The sequence below is a fragment of the Prionailurus bengalensis genome, chromosome D3 (genome assembly GCF_016509475.1).
Source record: "Prionailurus bengalensis isolate Pbe53 chromosome D3, Fcat_Pben_1.1_paternal_pri, whole genome shotgun sequence".
Lineage (NCBI taxonomy): Eukaryota > Metazoa > Chordata > Mammalia > Carnivora > Felidae > Prionailurus > Prionailurus bengalensis.
The window spans coordinates 10,834,487-10,853,101 of record NC_057356.1 but is presented as its reverse complement, the minus strand read 5'-3'; the positions used below and the strand labels follow the sequence as shown (position 1 = coordinate 10,853,101).

General features: G+C 57.7%; 1 protein-coding gene across 1 annotated transcript; it reads left to right on the top strand.

Moving 5' to 3' along the window:
• The first annotated feature begins 9,503 nt into the window (after positions 1-9,503).
• SDS (serine dehydratase) lies at positions 9,504-17,815 on the top strand. Its single transcript, XM_043557676.1, has 8 exons — positions 9,504-9,702; positions 13,052-13,206; positions 13,540-13,579; positions 13,820-13,959; positions 14,067-14,158; positions 14,396-14,623; positions 16,368-16,492; positions 17,132-17,815. Exons 2-8 carry the CDS (start codon positions 13,054-13,056, stop codon positions 17,338-17,340), a joined length of 987 nt encoding a protein of 328 aa, XP_043413611.1. The 5' UTR covers positions 9,504-9,702; positions 13,052-13,053; the 3' UTR covers positions 17,341-17,815.
• Positions 17,816-18,615: the final 800 nt, after the last annotated feature.

Sequence of the window (18,615 nt, the reverse complement as noted above, 5' to 3'; positions counted from 1 at the left end):
AAATTTACATCTTGTCACCATCTCGCTGGGTGAAACCGAGCTAGTCATATCCATCTCTGAGCCTCAGTTTCCCTATATACAAAACGGGAGGTGAGCTCCAGGAAGGACCTGGCAGCTGAGATGTTCTTTGCCCTCCTAGGACTACGTGTGACCTCCCCAGGCTTGATGATTAACTCCTGGCTACTCGCGGTCAAGTTGAGCTGCTTGGCCATGACCCTTGATGAGGGTTCTGGCAGCTTCCTGGCCATCCTCCCACGAAACATGTACCCGTCCTCGTCAAATGTCCTGTCCTGGACGGGGCACTGGGGACGCAGAGGTGGCAAAACCCAGTTCGTGCCCCGAGGTGGCCTCTGGCCTGGAGGGGAGAGGAAGACATCCAATTCAGAGAGCAGAAGGTCCGCACAGGGCAGCTGGGGGTGGGGGAGAATCAGGGAGGGCTTCCTGGAGGAGTGGGGCCTTAGCAAACAGCTTAGACTTGAACAAGAAGCATGATAGCCCTCGAACCACACGGATGTGAACCGCGCAGGTCCACTTATATGTGGGTTTTTTAATACTATACACGTATTTTCTCTTCTTTACGATGTTCTTAAGGTTTTGTTTTGTGTTTTGTTCGTTTGAATAGTGAGTGGGAGCCATGGCAGCGGTTTCTGGAACGCAGACCACGGAACCAGCCTCTGGCACAAACACCAGCTCTGCCACTTCCTCGCTGTGCAAACTCGGGTCAGTCCCTCAGCCTCTCTGTGCTTTGTTCCTTCAACTGTAAGAGGGGGCTAGAACACAACCTCTCTGGTGGAGTTTCAGGGAGGATCACGCGAGTTAAGACATGTAAAACATTTAGAACAGCAGACAGTGGCGGCACGCGACGGTGGGAAGTGACACGACGTCGTCAGATCACGGAATACTTGTTGCGTGTCAGCATCCAGACCGAGCTCAGAAAGGTCAAGCCGCTGTCCCGAGGTCACACAGCACTGGCAGAGCCAGGGCTCAGAAGCCGAGGGGCCAGGCTCCAGAGCACCTGTCTTAGAAGGGCACCAAGTGGGGACGCCAGGATGGCTGCATCAGAGGGCAGATAAGACTGGAGGGGTGGCCCGGGTCACTGACCCGTGCCCCCCCGGAGCCCAGAGCTACGTTCGTCAGCCAGCCCCTGTCCCTGACGCCCACAGCCGCCAAACACTCACGCTGGCCAGTCCCCCGGGTTATTCATTAAGCTTCCTCTTACCAGCTTCACCCCAGCTGTCGCCAGGGTGAGGAGGGATGGAACCTCGGACACAGGAGACTGCCCCCCCCCCCCCCCCGATTCCCGTTTAACCCCGGACTCTGTGTCATTCACTTTCCAGGCCGCGGGGGCAGCATTGCACCAACCGGGGCTGGCCTAGCCCCCGCGAGTAACCCAGCTGGGATGTGGACCCGGGTCTTCTGATGTCCGATGCGACACGGCATCTCAGCTGAGGTCTCGGATCCCTCGACTCTGGCCAAGACGCTAAATCCTTCTGGCGCAGAGAGGGTCTCAAACCCGGGGGCCGCATTTCCGCTGACTGGAGCTAACCCACCACGTCCTCTAACACAGTATATGTGGCTCTCCACCTGCCACCCCTCCCTGTGGCATCCTCAACACCCAACAGGCCCCCGCCCGGCCCCTGAGATCTCTGAGTTTGAGACCCTTGCACACCGGAACTCTCCCTCTCTCTCTCGCCCTTGAAAAGAAGGAGTCGGTTATCAAGGGAGAAGCAGAGGGCACAGAAAGGTCGAGCGACTTGGCCCAAGTTGCCCAGCAAACAGGCCACAGGACCAGTCTTCAAGGGAGCCCACATCCAACCTGGATGCTCTTGTCCTCAGAGACTTACACACCCACAGTCATCATGTCTGAGCTGGAAGAATCTATGTGGGCCTAATCCAACCTCTTTCTGGATGGAGACGCTGAAGCCAGCGGCGGGGGTGGGGGTGGGATGGGGGGGAAGCGAACAGCTTAACATCTGCCCTCAAGCAAGACCAAGGGAAATTCTTGCCAGGCTTTCAGAATTAAGCCTTTCCTTTAGGCATTCAGCAAACATCACCCCAAACCACCAAAACCTAGACCCTAGGGAAGGAGAGATGAAAACAAATATACATTCCTGGGGGCGCCTGGGTGGCGCAGTCGGTTGAGCGTCCGACTTCAGCCAGGTCACGATCTCGCGGTCCGGGAGTTCGAGCCCCACGTCAGGCTCTGGGCTGATGGCTCGGAGCCTGGAGCCTGTTTCCGATTCTGTGTCTCCCTCTCTCTCTGCCCCTCCCCTGCTCATGCTCTGTCTCTCTCTGTCCCAAAAATAAATAAAAACGTTGAAAAAAAAATCAAATATACATTCCTGGCCCTCAAGGGGCTTAGAGTCGACATATCAGTGCATAGATGCCATAAAGTGTTAGGGATGAAAATCAGAGCAACAATAAAATGCCATTAAAAAAAGCTTTTGTGAAGAGGCACCTGGGTGGCGTAGTCGGTTGAGCGTCCGACTTCGGCTCAGGTCACGATCTCGCGGTCCGTGAGTTCGAGCCCCGCGTCGGGCTCTGGGCTGATGGCTCAGAGCCTGGAGCCTGCTTCCGATTCTGTGTCTCCCTCTCTCTCTGCCCCTCCCCCGTTCATGCTCTGTCTCTCTCTGTCTCAAAAATGAATAAACGTTAACATAAAAAAAAATTAAAAAAAAAAAAAAAGCTTTTGTGTGTGTGTGGGGGGGGGGTGGTCCTGACTGGCTTAGGCTAGCAGCGTGGAGCCTGCTTGGGATTCCCTCTCTCTCCCTCTCGCTCTGACCCTTTCCCACTGTCTCTCTCTCCCTCCCTCCCCGTCTCTCTCAAAAATAAATAAACTTAGGGGGGAAAAAAACCAATGGGGTTGGCAAAAACTCTTCAAAAGCATGAAAGCGGCAACAACCAGGGCTGGTGAGCATGAGGGAAAATGGGCTCTCTCGTACGTGGCTGGGGCGACCAGAAATTGCTACAGCCTTTCGGAAAACAGATCTGTCGATACCGATTACAACTTAATCCATACCCATTCCCTTGACCAAGACACATTAATTTAAGAGGTTTACTCTCCAAAGTGAAAAGTGCCACAGGGTAGGGATTTGAGTATGAGAAGGTTTCTTAGAATCCTGTTCGGGACAGCAAACAAAGAAACAAAAAGCTGGAAGCTTGGACGCCCTTGAATCCGGAAATGGCTGTGAAGTCGTGATACGCTCTCAGCACGCAATTTTATGCAGTCATCGCAGAGAATAAATTAGCTGCAACTCTACTGGCCCAAAGAGACAGTCCCAACGCATTGCAAGCGAGGAGAACATATATACGTACGGTGGGTAAGAGCTTCTTTTCTCTTTACGAAGAACCGTGACCCAAAGTGCGTCATACACCAGCCTGCGGTTGCGTAAATACCTGTAGGCTCGTGGAGAACAACGCCGATCACGTGGGTTGTCCTTGGGGGACCTGGGAACTGGGGACGAGGGAGGAGAGGGGTGAGGAGACACGGGGGCCGTAATGAAACCGGGGATGGAAATGTCCCGTCACCTGCACTGTCCAATGTGTTAGCCCCTCATCACCACCTACGGCTGCTGCCCGCGTGAGATGTGTCTGCACAACTCGGGAGCTGAACTGTTAAGTCTTGTTCGATCTTCATTAAACCTAAATACTGCGAGCGGCCACCGGCGACTGGATTGGGCAGCAAAATTCTGAAGACTCTAAGAGACAGTGCGGACCCAACACGAGACATATCACTGTCACCAGGAAAGCAAGGAGCATCAGGAAATCCTTAGGCTTTGCGTAACGATGCCCTCGTCCCAAGCCAGACAGATTTGAGTGGCCCGCAGACAGAAAGACAACGACCCAACAGGGACGTAAGTCCCCAAAACAAACACTCGGTCCGTGTGGCATACGGATGGACGCAACTTTTTTTTTTTTTTCAGATGGACACAACTTTTAAAAATCCCACACCTGGGGCGCCTGGGTGGCTCAGTTGGTGAGCGCCCAGCTCTTGACTTCGGCTCAGGTCATGATCCCAGGGTCATGGGATCGAGCCCGGTGTCAGGCCCCGCACTGGGCACGGAGCCTGCCTAAGATTTTCTCTCTCCCTCTCCCATTCGCTCTCTGACTCTCCAAAAAAAAAAAAAAAAAAAAAAAAAAAAAACCCACACCCGGAAAAAAGAGGGAACTTTACACGAAGACACCTGACAAAGACCAATTCAACCGGGCAGTGAAGGTTAGTATCAGCAGTGATCAGTCACGTTGGTACTTGACATGGCCTTCTCATGATGCGAGAATGCTGAGGACTGCGTCACCTCCACGGTCTTCCTCCCCGGATCTCCGAACCCCATCCTACTCATGAGAACAAAACAAAACACAACACAAAATCCACGGCCGGTACTATTGGAAACTGCCAAGGGCATGGAAAGCCAGGAAAAGTCTGGGGAATGTCACAGCCAAGAGGGACGTAAGGAGACAAGGACAAAACATAGCGCGTGCCCCTGGATGGGACTGCGGGGCAAAGGAAGGACGTTAGGGAAGAACCAGGAGGTCTGAAGAGAGCACAGATTTCAGGGAGTAACAGGGTATCGATATCAGATCAATAATTGTTTTTTTTTTTAATTTTTTTAACATTTTTATTTATGAGACAGAGAGAGACAGAGCATGAACAGGGGAGGGTCAGAGAGAGGGAGACACAGAATCCGAAGCAGGCTCCAGGCTCCGAGCTGTCAGCCCGGAGCCCGATGCGGGGCTCGAACTCACGGACCGCGAGATCATGACTCGAGCCGAAGTCGGACGCCCAGCCGACTGAGCCCCCCACGCGCCCGTCCTGAATCCGTGACTGTGACACATGGACCACAGTAATGTAAGTCGTTAATAACAGGGGACACTGGAAGCCGGGTATCCGGGAAGTCCCTGCACTATCTACGCAGTTTTAGAGTTCCTTTTCGGTCCGTCTAAACCTGTTCTAAAATTAAAAAAGGGGCTTTTCCAAGTCCCTACCCCCAGACCTACAAAAGTAGCGGGAAATAAACAATACCCCTTACAAGCAGATTCTGTGCAGAAAGCTTCTCCTCCGAGAGGGCTTACATAATGGGGCTGCTTCTGTCACAGAAGCCCTGTGTTTCACAGCGAAGCCAGAAACAGGCCCAACCCTGGGACAGAGCTGTCGAGAAGCTAGCGGATGACAGAGAAGAAGCTGGAAAAGAGATCGGTTGCAAGCCTCAGAGAAAGAAGGGGCAGCGAACGGGAGCTATCCGGGATCATCGGCACAGTTTTTCCCTTCTGCCGGTTATTTGTCTGCATGGCCGGGAAAATGCATGCGGTGAGGCGTGTGTGAGGGAGGAATAATCTTTTGAGCTTATGAACTTATCACTCCCTCCCCCTTACTTCCCTCCCCGGGGAGGAGAGAGAGACAGAGACAAAGACACATGGAGAAAGCAAGCAAGGGAAGGAGAGTCCTGATTGACAGCATCAGCTGATGTCCGTGGTGTCACCACTCCCTCCGTGGACAGTTGCAAGCTACCAAAGCTTGGCTCACGAATGTCCCGCAAAGTTGAGAGTTGGAAGGAACCTACTCCCCTGTTCCACTGCTGGGGGAGGCGGAGGGGGGGGGCGTCCTACAAGCAGGGGGTGCTCTTTGCCTCTGGGAAAGGAGGGAACAACAAAATAAGAGAGAGGGTTTGTGGCAGTGGCCACAACTCGGGGAAGACACCTTGAGTTTCCAAGCATTCTCTGGAACAGTTGCCACGGGCCCCAGACTATAGGACAAGGACCCACGTGGCTGGGAAGGAGGAAGGGCCCCCAGGCGAGCTGGGGTCAGGGGGCAGACAGCTGAGAACCACCCGGCACCCCACCTTGTACCGCCTTGGCCCCTGAATCTCCCTGCCGTCTCTGGTGAGCGGGAGAAACCCCTCACTGCCTCCAGCTAATTATCTGCATGAAATAAATAAAAATTAGCCTCGGGGCGCCTGGGTGGCTCCGTCGGTTAAGCGTCTGACTTGGGCCCAGGTCATGATCTCACGGTTCGTGGGTTCGAGCCCTGCGTCGGGCTCTGTGCTGACAGCTCGGAGCCTGGAGCCTGCTTCAGATTCTGCGTCTCCCTCTCTCTTTGCCCCTTCCCCGCTCACACTCTGTCTCTGTCTCTCTCTCTCTCAAAAATAAATAAAATAAACATTAAAAAAAATAATTAAAAAATTAATCAGGGTTAGGGGAAAATAAAGAAGTCTCCATTTGTTGCACATGGAGTGTGTGGTCCGAGATTTAATCCTGCTGCAAATATCTTGATTCTTCTATGAACTTTGGACAAAATCCCTCAGAGGCCATCTGGACCTAGCCAACTCCACCCATCACATGTTGATTGATGGGTGATGATAAGCCCAAGGGGGAGGCCCAGTGTGGCCCTGGGGTCCTGACCTTGGCCGTGGCCAGTTTTAGCCATAAAGGCCCACCAAGAGACTGATGTCACATTTTCGGATGACGCAAAGCCGGGAGGCGTCCCTACAGACGGCTCTGTCCAATGACCGAAGGAGGGGTCACAAAGTCTCAATCGAATCAAACGATGGACCGAAGCCAGGCGAATGAACATGAAGGGGACTGAATGCCAAGCCCCACAGGAGAAATCACAGAGGTTAAGTGCATCACGTCCAAAACAAGATAGGCCTTATCTGATTGGGTTAATTTCACCAAGAAAAAAAAAAATCGTTTAACTTCTCTGGAGGTCGATTGGGAAGCAGTTGGATACAGAACAACAGCTTTTTAGATAAAGCACATGTCACCCAGGTGGGATTAATTCATTTCTCCTGGTCATATTAATAGAAGTAGAGAAGGTAGAATGAGGGAGGTATGGGTCTCATTCCATATTACCCTTACGCAGGTTTCCTTAACCTTGGCACTACTGATATTTGGGGCCAGATAACCCTTTGTGTTTCTTTGGTGGGGGGCTGTCCTGTGCCCGACAGGATGTTGAGCGGATAGAGGATAGAGAGGGGAATCCAGCAGGGAAGGGGTCCGTACAAACCTGCCCTAAGGCTGCTTATGAGCTCCCAGGGAGAGACTCCAGGGGCCGCCAGGCTGCAGAATCCCAAAGAGGCACTAACCCACGACTGGCTGGGGAGGGAACATGAACGAGGAAGGGAGATTCAGGGCCAGGGGCCCAGCAAGTGTGGGAAGGTCCTGGATTACGATAATGAGATCGAAGACGATCAGAATGGCAGCTACTATTTTCGGATCCCTTACTCTGTGCCCGGTCCTAGGCTGCAATACCCAGACCCGGGAGGTATCATCGTCCCCATTTCTGGGGGCAAGAAACTGAGGCTCAGGGAAGTTAAGCGACTTCTCTGAGGTCACACCCGGGGGGTCAGTTTCAACCCAGGTCTGACGGGCTCGGGAGCCAGAGACCTTAACCAATCAGCAGACTCCAGGGCCGGAGGCTCCAGCCAGGGCGGGCAAACAGAGAGGGGAGCTGCCCGTTCCTCTCTGAGCTGTGAAAACAATCGTCAGAACCCCCGCCTCCCGCGGCCAAGGACACGCTGATTTGGCCATCCACGGGGACACTTCTGGAAAAGGTGTGATGTAATGGAAGCAGCAGGCCCAGGAGAGGGAGGCAGCTTGCCCAAGGTTCCCCAGCCAGACTCCCATCCCTCCTCCCGGGACGGGGACTGCGCTGCCCCCTGGCCTTCCGACGTTGGATAGATCCAGGCCTCAGTTTGCCCATCTGCTAAATGGGAGAGGGTGGGTTGCACTTTCTGCCCCTACTTCTGAAGCCCTTTCAAAGGAGGACTAGATGGAAGAGAAGAGCCCTTGTTCCCCATCACCCAGAGCTAAGAACTCAAACGCCTTCCTGGGTACCAGAAAATAAGGATGACCATCACCTCTCAAGGGTCCACCACTCGCCAAACACTATCCTTATAACTTTACGCCAGTTCGGTTTCAATCCTCGTAACAAATCTACAAAGCGGACACTATTATCAGTTAAAAAAAAAAAAAACACACAACTGAGGCACAGAGAGGTTAAGTAACTCGTCCAAGGTCACACAGCAAGTCGATGACCAAAGTTGGACTTGAACCTGGGCCCGTCAGCAAAGTGACTCACTTGCTGTATGAAAGCTGCCACACCTCGGGATGGGAGAGTCACAGGCCGGAACTGATCCCGCTGAGCTCTGCACAGGGACGGCTGCCCCTCCTCCCCCAAGACCTTCCAGGGAGGGGGCACAGGGGAGCAAGTGGTGGGTGTCCACAACAGGGGTACAGGTGTGGCCTTTGTTTCTCTTTCGGGCGCTCACACGGTTGGCTGTCTTAACGGGGTGGTTTTCAAATCACAGCAGTGACACATCCTTGCTGAAGCCAACGAAACGACCGGCAGAAGTCTCAGGAAAGACAGACTCGACTTGCCCCACCCCTGGCAGCTCCCCGCCGCCCTCCCCCACCCCCCAGTCCTGCGTCTGCCGAGAACTCCGACTTCCTGAGCCTGTCTGCTCACCTGTGACAGGGGGCTCAACATGCCCACTCGCCTGGCGGTTCCAGAGTTAAGCGAGGCCCCACACGGCCCCACTCGGAACGGGATCGGCCGCAGGCAGCGGCTTGGGCGTCGTGAGTGCCGGCTGTATACGCTCAGATGCACACAGGGAGGCTGTGCCTACCGCGTGGGAGCTTCGCGATGCCCACGCGTCTTCAGTCCTGCTGCACCCCGTGAGAGGGACGGCTGGGCGGGCTGTCTGTGCCCTCGAGGCCCTCCGTCTCATTGCTATTCTCGTCCTGGCCAGCGGGACAAGAGGGCTTTGTTGAAGGGGCCGGAAAAGGCGAGCCGGACGTGTGCGCGCGCAGCACCCCTGGGGGCTTACGGACCCCTGCCCACGGCCAGAGACAGACAGACAGGAGGCTCGGCACGGGGCAGGGAGTGAGCAGGTCCACACGTTATTGGGTCATCTAATCCGCGGAGGGAGGTTCCATTTTCACCCCCCCCACCCCCCCCCACCCCCCCATCTTCCGGATGAGCAGAGGGAGGCTCCAGGATGCAAAGGGACAAACGGACCTGCCTGGGGCAACACAGCGAGTAAACTGGCAGAGCCAGGACTTGAACCCCGACCCGCCAGGGTGGTCCCCAGAAGGCCATCTGCCCCTTTGAGATGAAAGCGTCACTGAGAGCGCCAGAGGAAGGCAACGGAGACCTGTGCTCACACTGCAGCCCACTGGGCTCCGGGGCGGCTCATCTCTGTCACCACGTGGGTCTCCGCTTCCCTTGTGGTCCAATGAGGGTAGTGACAGTACCCACTTTCCCCTGGGGGCCCACTAGGTGCCAAGCACCTGCTAGTGACTAAGTGCACCGTCTCACGCCATCCTCCCCGCAGGCCCTGGGGGAGGGTGGGGGTGGGGAAGGGAGGTGGCCACCGAGGACAGAGACCCGAGGGACGGAGCCGCAGGCAGGACAAGCCTGGCCAGCTTCCCCCTCCCCTCCCGGAAGCCCCCGGGCCAGCGGCCAGGGGCGGGGCCTGGCGGGGGGCGTGGCCAGCCCCGGGGCTCCATTGGCTGCCGGGAGGCGCCCGGGGAATAAAGCCTGGGACCGAAGGCCCAGACCGGTAGTCCCTGGGACAAATCGGGAGACCCTCTACCTGCCCCGCTACCCTCCATCTGTCCGAGGCCCATCTACCCAGTCCATCCATCTAGATCACCTCCTGGCGGTCCCTTCCCGGCTTGCTCGCTCTGTCCAGCCGCCTTGGCCAGGTAAGTACCCCTCCTCAGCCCCACCCCAGACTGGAGGGGGCAGGTTCCAGGCCAAGGAGAGGAGGTAGAGTCCCGTGGAGCGTAAAAACCCATGCTCTGAAGCCAGACCGGCTGCGTTGGCATCTAGCTCTGGGCCTCAGTGGTCTCTTCTCTAAAATGGGGGTCATGACGGACCCTTCCTCATCAGGCAGTGGGAAGGGTGAGATAGTGCACTCAAAATGAGAGTTCGTTTTTATTGAGCTCTTGCTATGAGAGGGGTAGTGACTTCTTCTCCTTCTTCTTAATGTTTATTTATTTTTGAGAGACGGAATGTGAGTGGATTCGTGGCAGAGAGAGAGGGAGACACAGAATCCGAAGCGGGGTCCAGGCTCTGAGCTGTCAGCACAGACGCAGGGCTTGAACCCACGAACTGGGAGATCATGACCTGAGCCGAAGTCGTGATGCTCAGCCAACTGAGCCGCCCAGGCGCCCGAGGGGGAGTGACTTCTGAGCGAGAGGGGACACATAGACAGCAGCTTCCAGCCCCCTCCCTCCTCCGTGTTTGGCACCCCCCACCCAGGATGTTGGAGGCTGGAGGGAGCAGTGCCCATAGGGGGTCCCTGCCCCTCATCTGAAGGCATCCGTGGTGCAACCAGACCCAGGTGGGGGCAGAGGCTTCCCAAATCCGCCCGAAAGCAGTCTTGGGGGTATGCCCCCCACTGCCAACCCGGAGAGCTCCCTGAGGCCAGAGATTGGCGACACGCACACGGGGTCCCGTCAGCCAGAAGGGGGGGTGCCGTGGTTTCAGGAATAACCTCCAGGAGGGTAATAATCAAATAGATATGGGGACGCTTCTGTAATGGGGTGCATCTAGTCTCCAGCTTTTGTTCAGGAGACCTAGGGGAGAAGTGGTATCCGTTCAGGGCCTCCCGCTCCCAGGCCCTGGATGTTAGTTAATTCACACAGACATCAGTTGTCCGTATGTGGGGGAGCTAAGGCTGGGGAGGTGCTCAGGAACCCCATCCCTCGCTTTTCTTCTGAGCCAGGCATATATGGCCCTCTCTGGGAGCCAGAGGCCTGAGCTGGAGGCCGTGGCCAGAGCGGGCTGCACCGGGTGGGTCACTGGAAATGGGGCAGGGGTGGGTGGGGAGAGGCAACCAGCCTTGTGTGGGACGGAGAAGGACATGGGGAGGGCCAGACAGGCTCCCCACGCAACCACCCGCTGATCAGTTCTGGCTCAGCCCGAGTTGGGGAGACTCCAGGAGGAGAAGGGACGTGTGTGGTGGCCAGACTCTGGGCCACTTCAGCTTCTCGATCACCCAGAGCCCGTGCAGAAGGGGAGCCCTGAGCCGCGCCCACAGCCTGCAGCCCGGGTGCTAGACTGTCTCATCCAGTCCTGCCTCCCCCACTAACTAGCTGTGTGGCCTTGGGCAAGTCACATTAATATTCCGGTCCCTGTTGCTGTGTGACCAACCGCCCCAAGGTCAACAGCGTTCATCGTATTGTTGTCTGTCATGGCCCTGGGGCTTATCGGGGCAGTTCGCACTGGGGTCTCTCAGACGGCTGCAGGGTGACATCTCAAGGTCACCCCGCCATGTCTGGCCATCAGCTGTCAGGTAGGGCACCTACATGTGGCCTCTGCATGCGGCCTGGGCTTACTCCCATCCTGGCAGCTGGGTTTCGAGAGGGGAGCTGCCGCAGAGAGACGGCCAGGCGGAGGCTGTGTCCCCTTCTGTGACTTGGCCTGGGGAGCAGGGCTGCACTGGAGCCAGCAGATTGTGCCGTCTCTTCCCAGCTCCACAGGCAATGACGTCATGTTGGTAGCTCGAGAGTGGCCTTGGAGAAGGTTACGTACAGAACAGAAGTGCGCCCGCTACAAATCGGGGCTTTGTCTTGGGAGAGTCCATTGTTGAACATTTACAAGCACACCACCGCTTGGAAATCGCATCGTGTCTTTTCCAACTGCGGCCACAGACCACCCCCCTCCTCCCGGGTTCAAGGGGAGGAAACACAGAGCCCGCCTCTCACTGAGAAAAGCATCTGTGTCCCATCATGGAGGGATGGGAAGGGCTTGCAGGGGCCATCCATCCTGGGAAACACAATCCGAGCCTTTGTCCTCAAAGGAATAAGTGAATTGATGTTGGTAAAGCTTAGGGGCGCCCGGATGGCTCAGTCGGTTAAGCGTCTGACTCTTGATTTTGGCTCAGGTCACGATCTCACCGCTCATGAGACTGAGCCCCGCATCGGGCTCTGTGCTGACAGCCCAGAGCCTGCTTGGGATTCTCTCTCTCCTTCTCTCTCTCTGCCCCTCTCCTGCTCATGTTCTCTCTCTCTCTCTAAATAAATAGGTAAACTTAAACTATATATATCTGTCAAGTTTAAAATAGTGCCTGGCACATGGTAATCGCTTCATAAGCAATTAATAAACAATATAGTAATTATTATAAAATAATAATAATAAAAAGCTTTCCCTAGTTGGGTACAGGGCTTTCCAAAGGTTAGTATAAAAAAATACACGTGTTTAGGGGCGCCTGGGTGGCGCAGTCGGTTAAGCGTCCGACTTCAGCCAGGTCACGATCTCGCGGTCCGTGAGTTCGAGCCCCGCGTCAGGCTCTGGGCTGATGGCTCGGAGCCTGGAGCCTGTTTCCGATTCTGTGTCTCCCTCTGCCTCTGCCCCTCCCCCGTTCATGCTCTGTCTCTCTCTGTCCCAAAAATAAATAAACGTTAAAAAAAAATTTTTTTAAATACACGTGTTTAAATAAAGAGGCAATACCTCTTCGTAGCAAAATAGTTAACTAGCACGAAAGGGGAGGCCGAGTGCCCGCTCTCCCCAGAGAGCGTTTCTCACCCTAGCGAGTTTCTTGTGTGTTTCCTGCGATGTTCTATGCCCACAGAAGCCTATGGATTTTGTGTGTGTGTGTGTGTGTGTGTGTGTGTGTGTGTGCGCGTGTCCCCATGTCCTTGCACAGACTATACATACCCACCGTCCTGCCCCTTCTTTAGCACAGAACCGTCTCGCAGCTCGCTCTGCATCCGCCCCTGCGAAACCATCTGAGTCACGCCCCTTGACAGGTGCCAGGTCCCAATGCTATTTCTGAGTTCACAGCTTCCCAGCACAGTGTGCCCTGGGGGGGGGGGCTTCTCCCCCGTTTTACAGACGAGGCAGCTGGAGCTGAGGGGGCATCGCTCGTCTGATGTCACCTGGTGAGTAGGTGGCTCAGTTGAGATGGGAATCCAGGCGTCCGGGATGCTTCTCATGTGGGCGTTTCCCTCGGCCTCGTGGGAGGGGAGGGCAGGGCCTGCTGGCAGGCGCGCCAAGGGCCCCGGGGCCGGCTCTCCCGACCGTCTGGGTTTCCTTCCCGCCTCCCAGCAATGACGTCTGGAGAGCCCCTGCACGTGCGGACCCCCGTCCGTGACAGCATGTCCCTGTCCAAAGTGGCGGGCACCAGCGTCTATCTCAAGATGGACAGCGTCCAACCTTCAGGCTCCTTCAAGATCCGGGGCATCGGACATCTCTGCAGGATGGTACGGGATGGGCTCCGCGTCGTCTGAGGGAGGGGGGCAGGCCCTCTCTCCTCGACAGGGCGAGGCCAGAGCTGTGTGAAGTCCCACGACGCATCCGCGGTTAGCACTCCCCCCAAAGAGGCGGTGCCCGCCCGGGAGGGTCTGCCCGTGGACTCGTCCCAGAGCCGTCATTTGCTTGCCTTTCCCCCCGGACCCTTCCCTGAGCCAGGCCCTTTGGGGAGGGGCGATGTCCGCGGAGAGGCAAGGGCAATACGAAGTCTTACTCCCTGGGGGAGGGGAGAGCCCAGGGAAAGCCTGGGACGTGGGCCTGACCCTCCCCCCTTGTCTCCACAGTGGGCTGAGCAAGGCTGTGAACATTTCGTCTGCTCCTCGGGTCAGTGGCGGTGTGCCTCCTCCTGTGTGTCCCAGGGCCGGGCGCTCTACCTCTCTGGGCCCTGGTTTCCCCAGTGACGAGCCATTACAAACGCCTGCGGCAGCCCCCGTTCAGAATTCCAGGGGAAGGCGGGAAGTCACTGGGGGGGGGGGGGCCTCGGAGCCCCGAGGCTGGGGATGACAGTCCCAGCTGGGCTCCCAGGCCATCCTTCACTGACACTCTCCACCCCATCCCCGGCAGCGGGCAACGCAGGCATGGCAGCCGCCTATGCCGCCAGGAAGCTGGGCATCCCTGCCACCATCGTTGTGCCCAGCACCACACCTGCCCTCACCATCGAGCGGCTCAAGAATGAGGGCGCCGTGGTCAAGGTGGTGGGTGAGGTGAGCACCAACCCGGGGGCAGGGACCACGGGGTGGGGGGGCACCTGGTGGCAGGGCAGGGTCCCCCCAGCCCCTCACCCTCTCCAACCTCCCCTGTGGTCTTGCAGATGTTGGATGAGGCCTTTGAGCTGGCCAAGGCCCTGGCAAAGAACAACCCAGGCTGGGTCTACATTCCTCCCTTTGACGACCCCCTCATCTGGTATGTGGAGCCCCAAGGCACCCGGTGCAGGGGGCGACAGAGGGCTCTCGTGGGCAGGTGACTGATGCGGGCAGCCGGAAACCGGGTGGAGGTGAGGAGGAGGCGACTGGCCCAAAGCCCGTCAGCCGCCTGGGTTGAGGACGAGCCGTCTCCAGGATCACCCCCAGCCCCCGTGGGGTCTCCAGGGAGCCCAGCCCTGACCCGCCCCCCCCCCACCCCCGGTCCCTAACTCTCCAGGGAAGGCCACACTTCCATCGTGGAAGAACTGAAGGAGACGCTGAGTGCAAAGCCGGGGGCCATCGCGCTGTCGGTGGGTGGCGGGGGCCTGCTGTGCGGAGTGGTCCAGGGGCTGCAGAAGGTGGGCTGGGGGGACGTGCCCGTCATCGCCATGGAGACCGCCGGAGCCCACAGCTTCCACGCCGCCACCACCGCGGGCAAGCTCGTCTCCCTGCCCCAGGTTACCAGGTGAGCAGCGGGGCCCCCTCCGGCGGATGTTCAGCAGGCCTTGGGAAGCCCACCTCGGTGCCCGCTGCGAGGCAGAGCCCCGCTACCCGTCCCATTTTACAGACGAGGAAACTGAGGCTTTCCACTTGCCCAGAGTCACACGGCCAGAGAGTGGGTCCGCTGGGACCGAGCCCAGGTCTGTGTGACTCTGTAGGATGAACGTCACATTTCCTCACGTGAAGAGTTCACTGTTAACCACTGACCAAGGCCCCTGCCACAGGGTTTTACACCCCTCGTTAATCTGCCAACCATTTTCTGAGCCCCTAACAGGTGCAAGCATTGCTGATCCTGGGGACAGGGTGGTGAACAAACACAGCCCCTGCTCCTAAGGAGTTCATATTCCAGCCCCGAACCTTTGACAGATGGTGTGTAATTAGGGTTAGGTTTGGCACGTTACACAGGAGGCCCAAGTAACAGTGACTTAAACAAGATGGAGCTTTACTTCCTCTCTATAAAGTGAAAAAAATGTCTAGAGGTACACAGTCTCGGGGCAGGGAGCTCCCTGAAGCCAGGGGTCCAGGTTCCTCGAGTTTGTTCTCCATCAGCCTCATCATGTAGCCTTACGGCCCAAAAGGGCTGCCTAAGTGCCAGCTGTCACACCCACGGTCCATCTGGCCAGAAAGAGCCATGCCCCCTGCCTTTAAAGACACAGTACTTCCACTGACCTGTCACTGGCCAGCATTTAGTCACATGGCCACAACTACTGCAGGGGAGGCTGGGAAATGTCTTCCTATCGGGTCTCCACGTGTGCAGCTAGAAGAGATACTGGGTAGACAGGTCCCTACCTCGGATAGGGAAGACTGAGTCCAGGTGAGACCTCCTTGTGGATTCCTGAGCCTGGTACCCAGCAGCCACCATGTTGGCCTCTGATCCTGCGCCGTAGGCATTGAAATAATGGCGGAGTGCCTACCACGAGTCACGTGCCAGGGCTCAGGGCTCAGGTGGTCCAGGCTGCAGGTGCTCATGGGAGACGTGAGCTGGGAATAAAGCCGACGATGACTCCAGGGAGGGCGGGGAGAAAGACAAGGCACCGATTACGCGTGCAGGTCCCAGGGTTATGTGGATCCTGCTCCGGGTGCCCGCACCACCACTCCCTGAACACATAACCGTGGGCCAGTGACCCGCGTGCTCTCTGCCTGGGTTTCCTCTTCCACGGAATCGAACCAGTGGAACGGCAAACACAGCCGTGAGGATTTAAAAATGCACATAAAACGGGTGGTACCTCATACTCCCTCGAGAAGGGGTCGCTATGTCTGTTTATGGGGGAGGACCGACCGTTCGAGAGTTCCGTCCGGAGACACAGGCACTGGAGTCCCTGGGGGACTCCTTGGAGGAGGTGGCCTTAATCCTGAGCCTTGAAGGACAGGGCGGGACTGGGACGGGCAGAGTGGTGCCCAGCTGAGGGAGGGTCGAGCAGGTGGCGTCCTTTCAGGGAACCGCAAGGGGGCTTTTCCGTCCGCGTGGATCAGGATAGGTTATTTACCCCACTCACGCCTCCGCGTCTTATGAGGAGACCTCACGCTGGCGGGGAGCCTCTGGGGCCTTTCAGAGGGCATGCCCCGCGCCCCTGCCCGTGGACCCCACTTCCCTCCCCCCTCTCAAATCCATTTTTCTCTTTCTATCCCTCCTCGTCCCGATCTCTGCCGCCTCCCTCCCTCCTGTTTTCCCCCGTTCCGGCCTTCTTCTCCATCGCCACCTCTCCCAGCGTGGCCAAGGCCCTGTGCGTGAAGACCGTGGGGGCTCAGGCCCTGAAGCTGTTTCAGGAACACCCCATTTTCTCTGAGGTGATCTCGGACCAGGAGGCTGTGGCCGCCATTGAGAAGTTTGTGGGTATGTGCCAAGTCCTTCCAAGCCCTGCTGGCTCAGGGACTAACTGGTGTCCTAACAGATCCCATTCACGACAAATTTTCCTCACAGTTCTGTCTCCCACCCCTTGCTAGAACTTCCCGTTAATGAAAGATAATACAAGGCAGCAGTATAACTAGAAAGGCCAAAGCCACAAGTGAAGAGGACTGATAACCATGATAGCAGGGAGCTTCCTGGTAGCCAGGGTGAAAAAGGAAAGCCAACCCCAGGGTTGGCTTCAGAAGTGGGTCTGTGATGCGGTTGGACTCTTTCTGGGTTCAGCCTAGGACAGGGACCGCACACACACACACACACACACACACACAAAAGGGAGCACTTAATCCTCCTGTACCAGCCGTCAGTTTGGCTAATCAACCATGGCGGTCTTGCTCAAGCGAGGGCCCAAGCCTTCTCAACACAGTGCTCGGGCAGTTAACATGCATCGGTGGGAGCGCTCCGGGTGAAACCTAGCCCTGCCTCAGGGCTCCGAAGGTCAACTAGGATAGCGAAGGGAGGTTTGGTGCCCAGAGTCCTAGCCCCGAGTCTTTCCCAGGGATCCAACAGTCAGTCCCCTTGCCCCCGGCGGAAGCCAGGCCCCACCCTCATCACCCCCTCCTCTGGCAGATGATGAGAAGATCCTGGTGGAGCCCGCCTGCGGGGCGGCCCTGGCCGCCGTGTACAGCCGCGTGGTTCAGAAGCTTCAAGCGGAGGGGAAGCTCCGTGCCCCACTGTCCTCCCTCGTGGTCATCGTCTGTGGCGGCAGCAACATCAGTCTGGGCCAGCTGCGGGCCCTCAAGGAACAGCTGGGCATGAAGAACGGGCTGCCCGAGTGAGGGCCTTTCTCCGCGGCCGGCCTCCCCTACCCGGGGGGGGGGGGGGGGGGTGGGGGGTAGGTACCCCCGGGGGAGCTGGAGTTTTATCCAGCGTCTCACTGTAAATATTATTCTTGCGTCTGCCGGTGAGCCTGCGGCCCCGACCGGCGGTTCCTTCGGTTCCTTCTGGGCCGAGGGGCCGAAGCCCCAAGGTGGGGGACGGGTCGGCCGCCAGCGAGGCTGGATCTGAACCTCTCCGGCGTCTCGGCGCGACTATCCTGGCCACCCCTGCTAGGCGACGGCTGCCCGCGTGTCCCCTACCAGGTCCCCAGGGCGGGGTGGGCCCCCTCCCTGGAGGGGGCCATGGTCGGGGCCAGGGGCCAGAACTGAGAACCAGCTGCCCTCCCCCCCCAAGCCCGCCCAGCCCCGCCCTCAGGCGTTTTTCTAATTGCAGACTTTTTCGTTGAAAAAGAAAACAATATATTTATGGACTGAAGGTCCTTTGGGCTCCTCCTCCATCGCAGTCGGCCTCCCTCCCCTCCCCCACCCCACCCCACCCGCCCGCTCGCGGCCCCGGCTCTCAACAGCGAGCTCCCTGCACCCTCACCCCTGTAACCTCGGGGCCCCGAGGACACGGAAGCCAGGACCCTGCGCGCAGCTGGGCTCGCGCGCCCGGAGACAGCGAGCAGGAAGCAAGGAAGGGCGCTGAACCAGAGCTGGGGCAGGGGCTGCCTCCACTGGAGGCGGAACCAGCCGGAGAGGCGGACGAGGCCAGGAGCCGAATGACTTAGCACAGAACCGCTGGGAGCAGAGCAGCGAGCCCCCTACCGGTGGGGGTGGGCAAAGCTACACCGACTGGACACCCATCTCCGGGGTAGGGGAAGGGGCGGACTTGAAGAGAAGGTCACTCAAACCAGGACACCCGTCTTCCGAGGAAAGCGTGGGCGGAAGCCAGCGAACGAAAACAGACCGAGGAAGGCCTGCCAGGGCTCCCCGAGGTCCGAGAGGGACACCCACGCTGCTCACGGGCATCCCTGCGCCTCCGGCAGCAGCCTCAGGCAATTCATTGAATCCCCAAGGTCAGGGTGAAGCTTGAGACCCCCACCGGAGCCCCTCAGGACACGATGCGGCTCCCTCCGCAGAGTCCCACCCAGCCGAGCAAACAGCAGGGGCTGTGAGATTCAGGGGAGAGTGGGGACCCCACCCCAAGCCCGCCCGGGACACAGGCCCATCCCCCGATTTCCAGCCAGGAAGGGCACACATATATCTTACAGGGGACGGAATACCAAGGAAGGG

Excerpts from the sequence above, each read along its gene's own strand:
- SDS (XM_043557676.1), top strand. The coding sequence starts at position 13,054 with ATGACGTCTGGAGAGCCCCTGCACGTGCGGACCCCCGTCCGTGACAGC. Across the intron at positions 13,960-14,066 it reads TGGTCAAGGTGGTGGGTGAG|ATGTTGGATGAGGCCTTTGA; the intron begins GTGAGCACCAAC and ends GTGGTCTTGCAG. Across the intron at positions 14,624-16,367 it reads TCCCTGCCCCAGGTTACCAG|CGTGGCCAAGGCCCTGTGCG; the intron begins GTGAGCAGCGGG and ends CACCTCTCCCAG.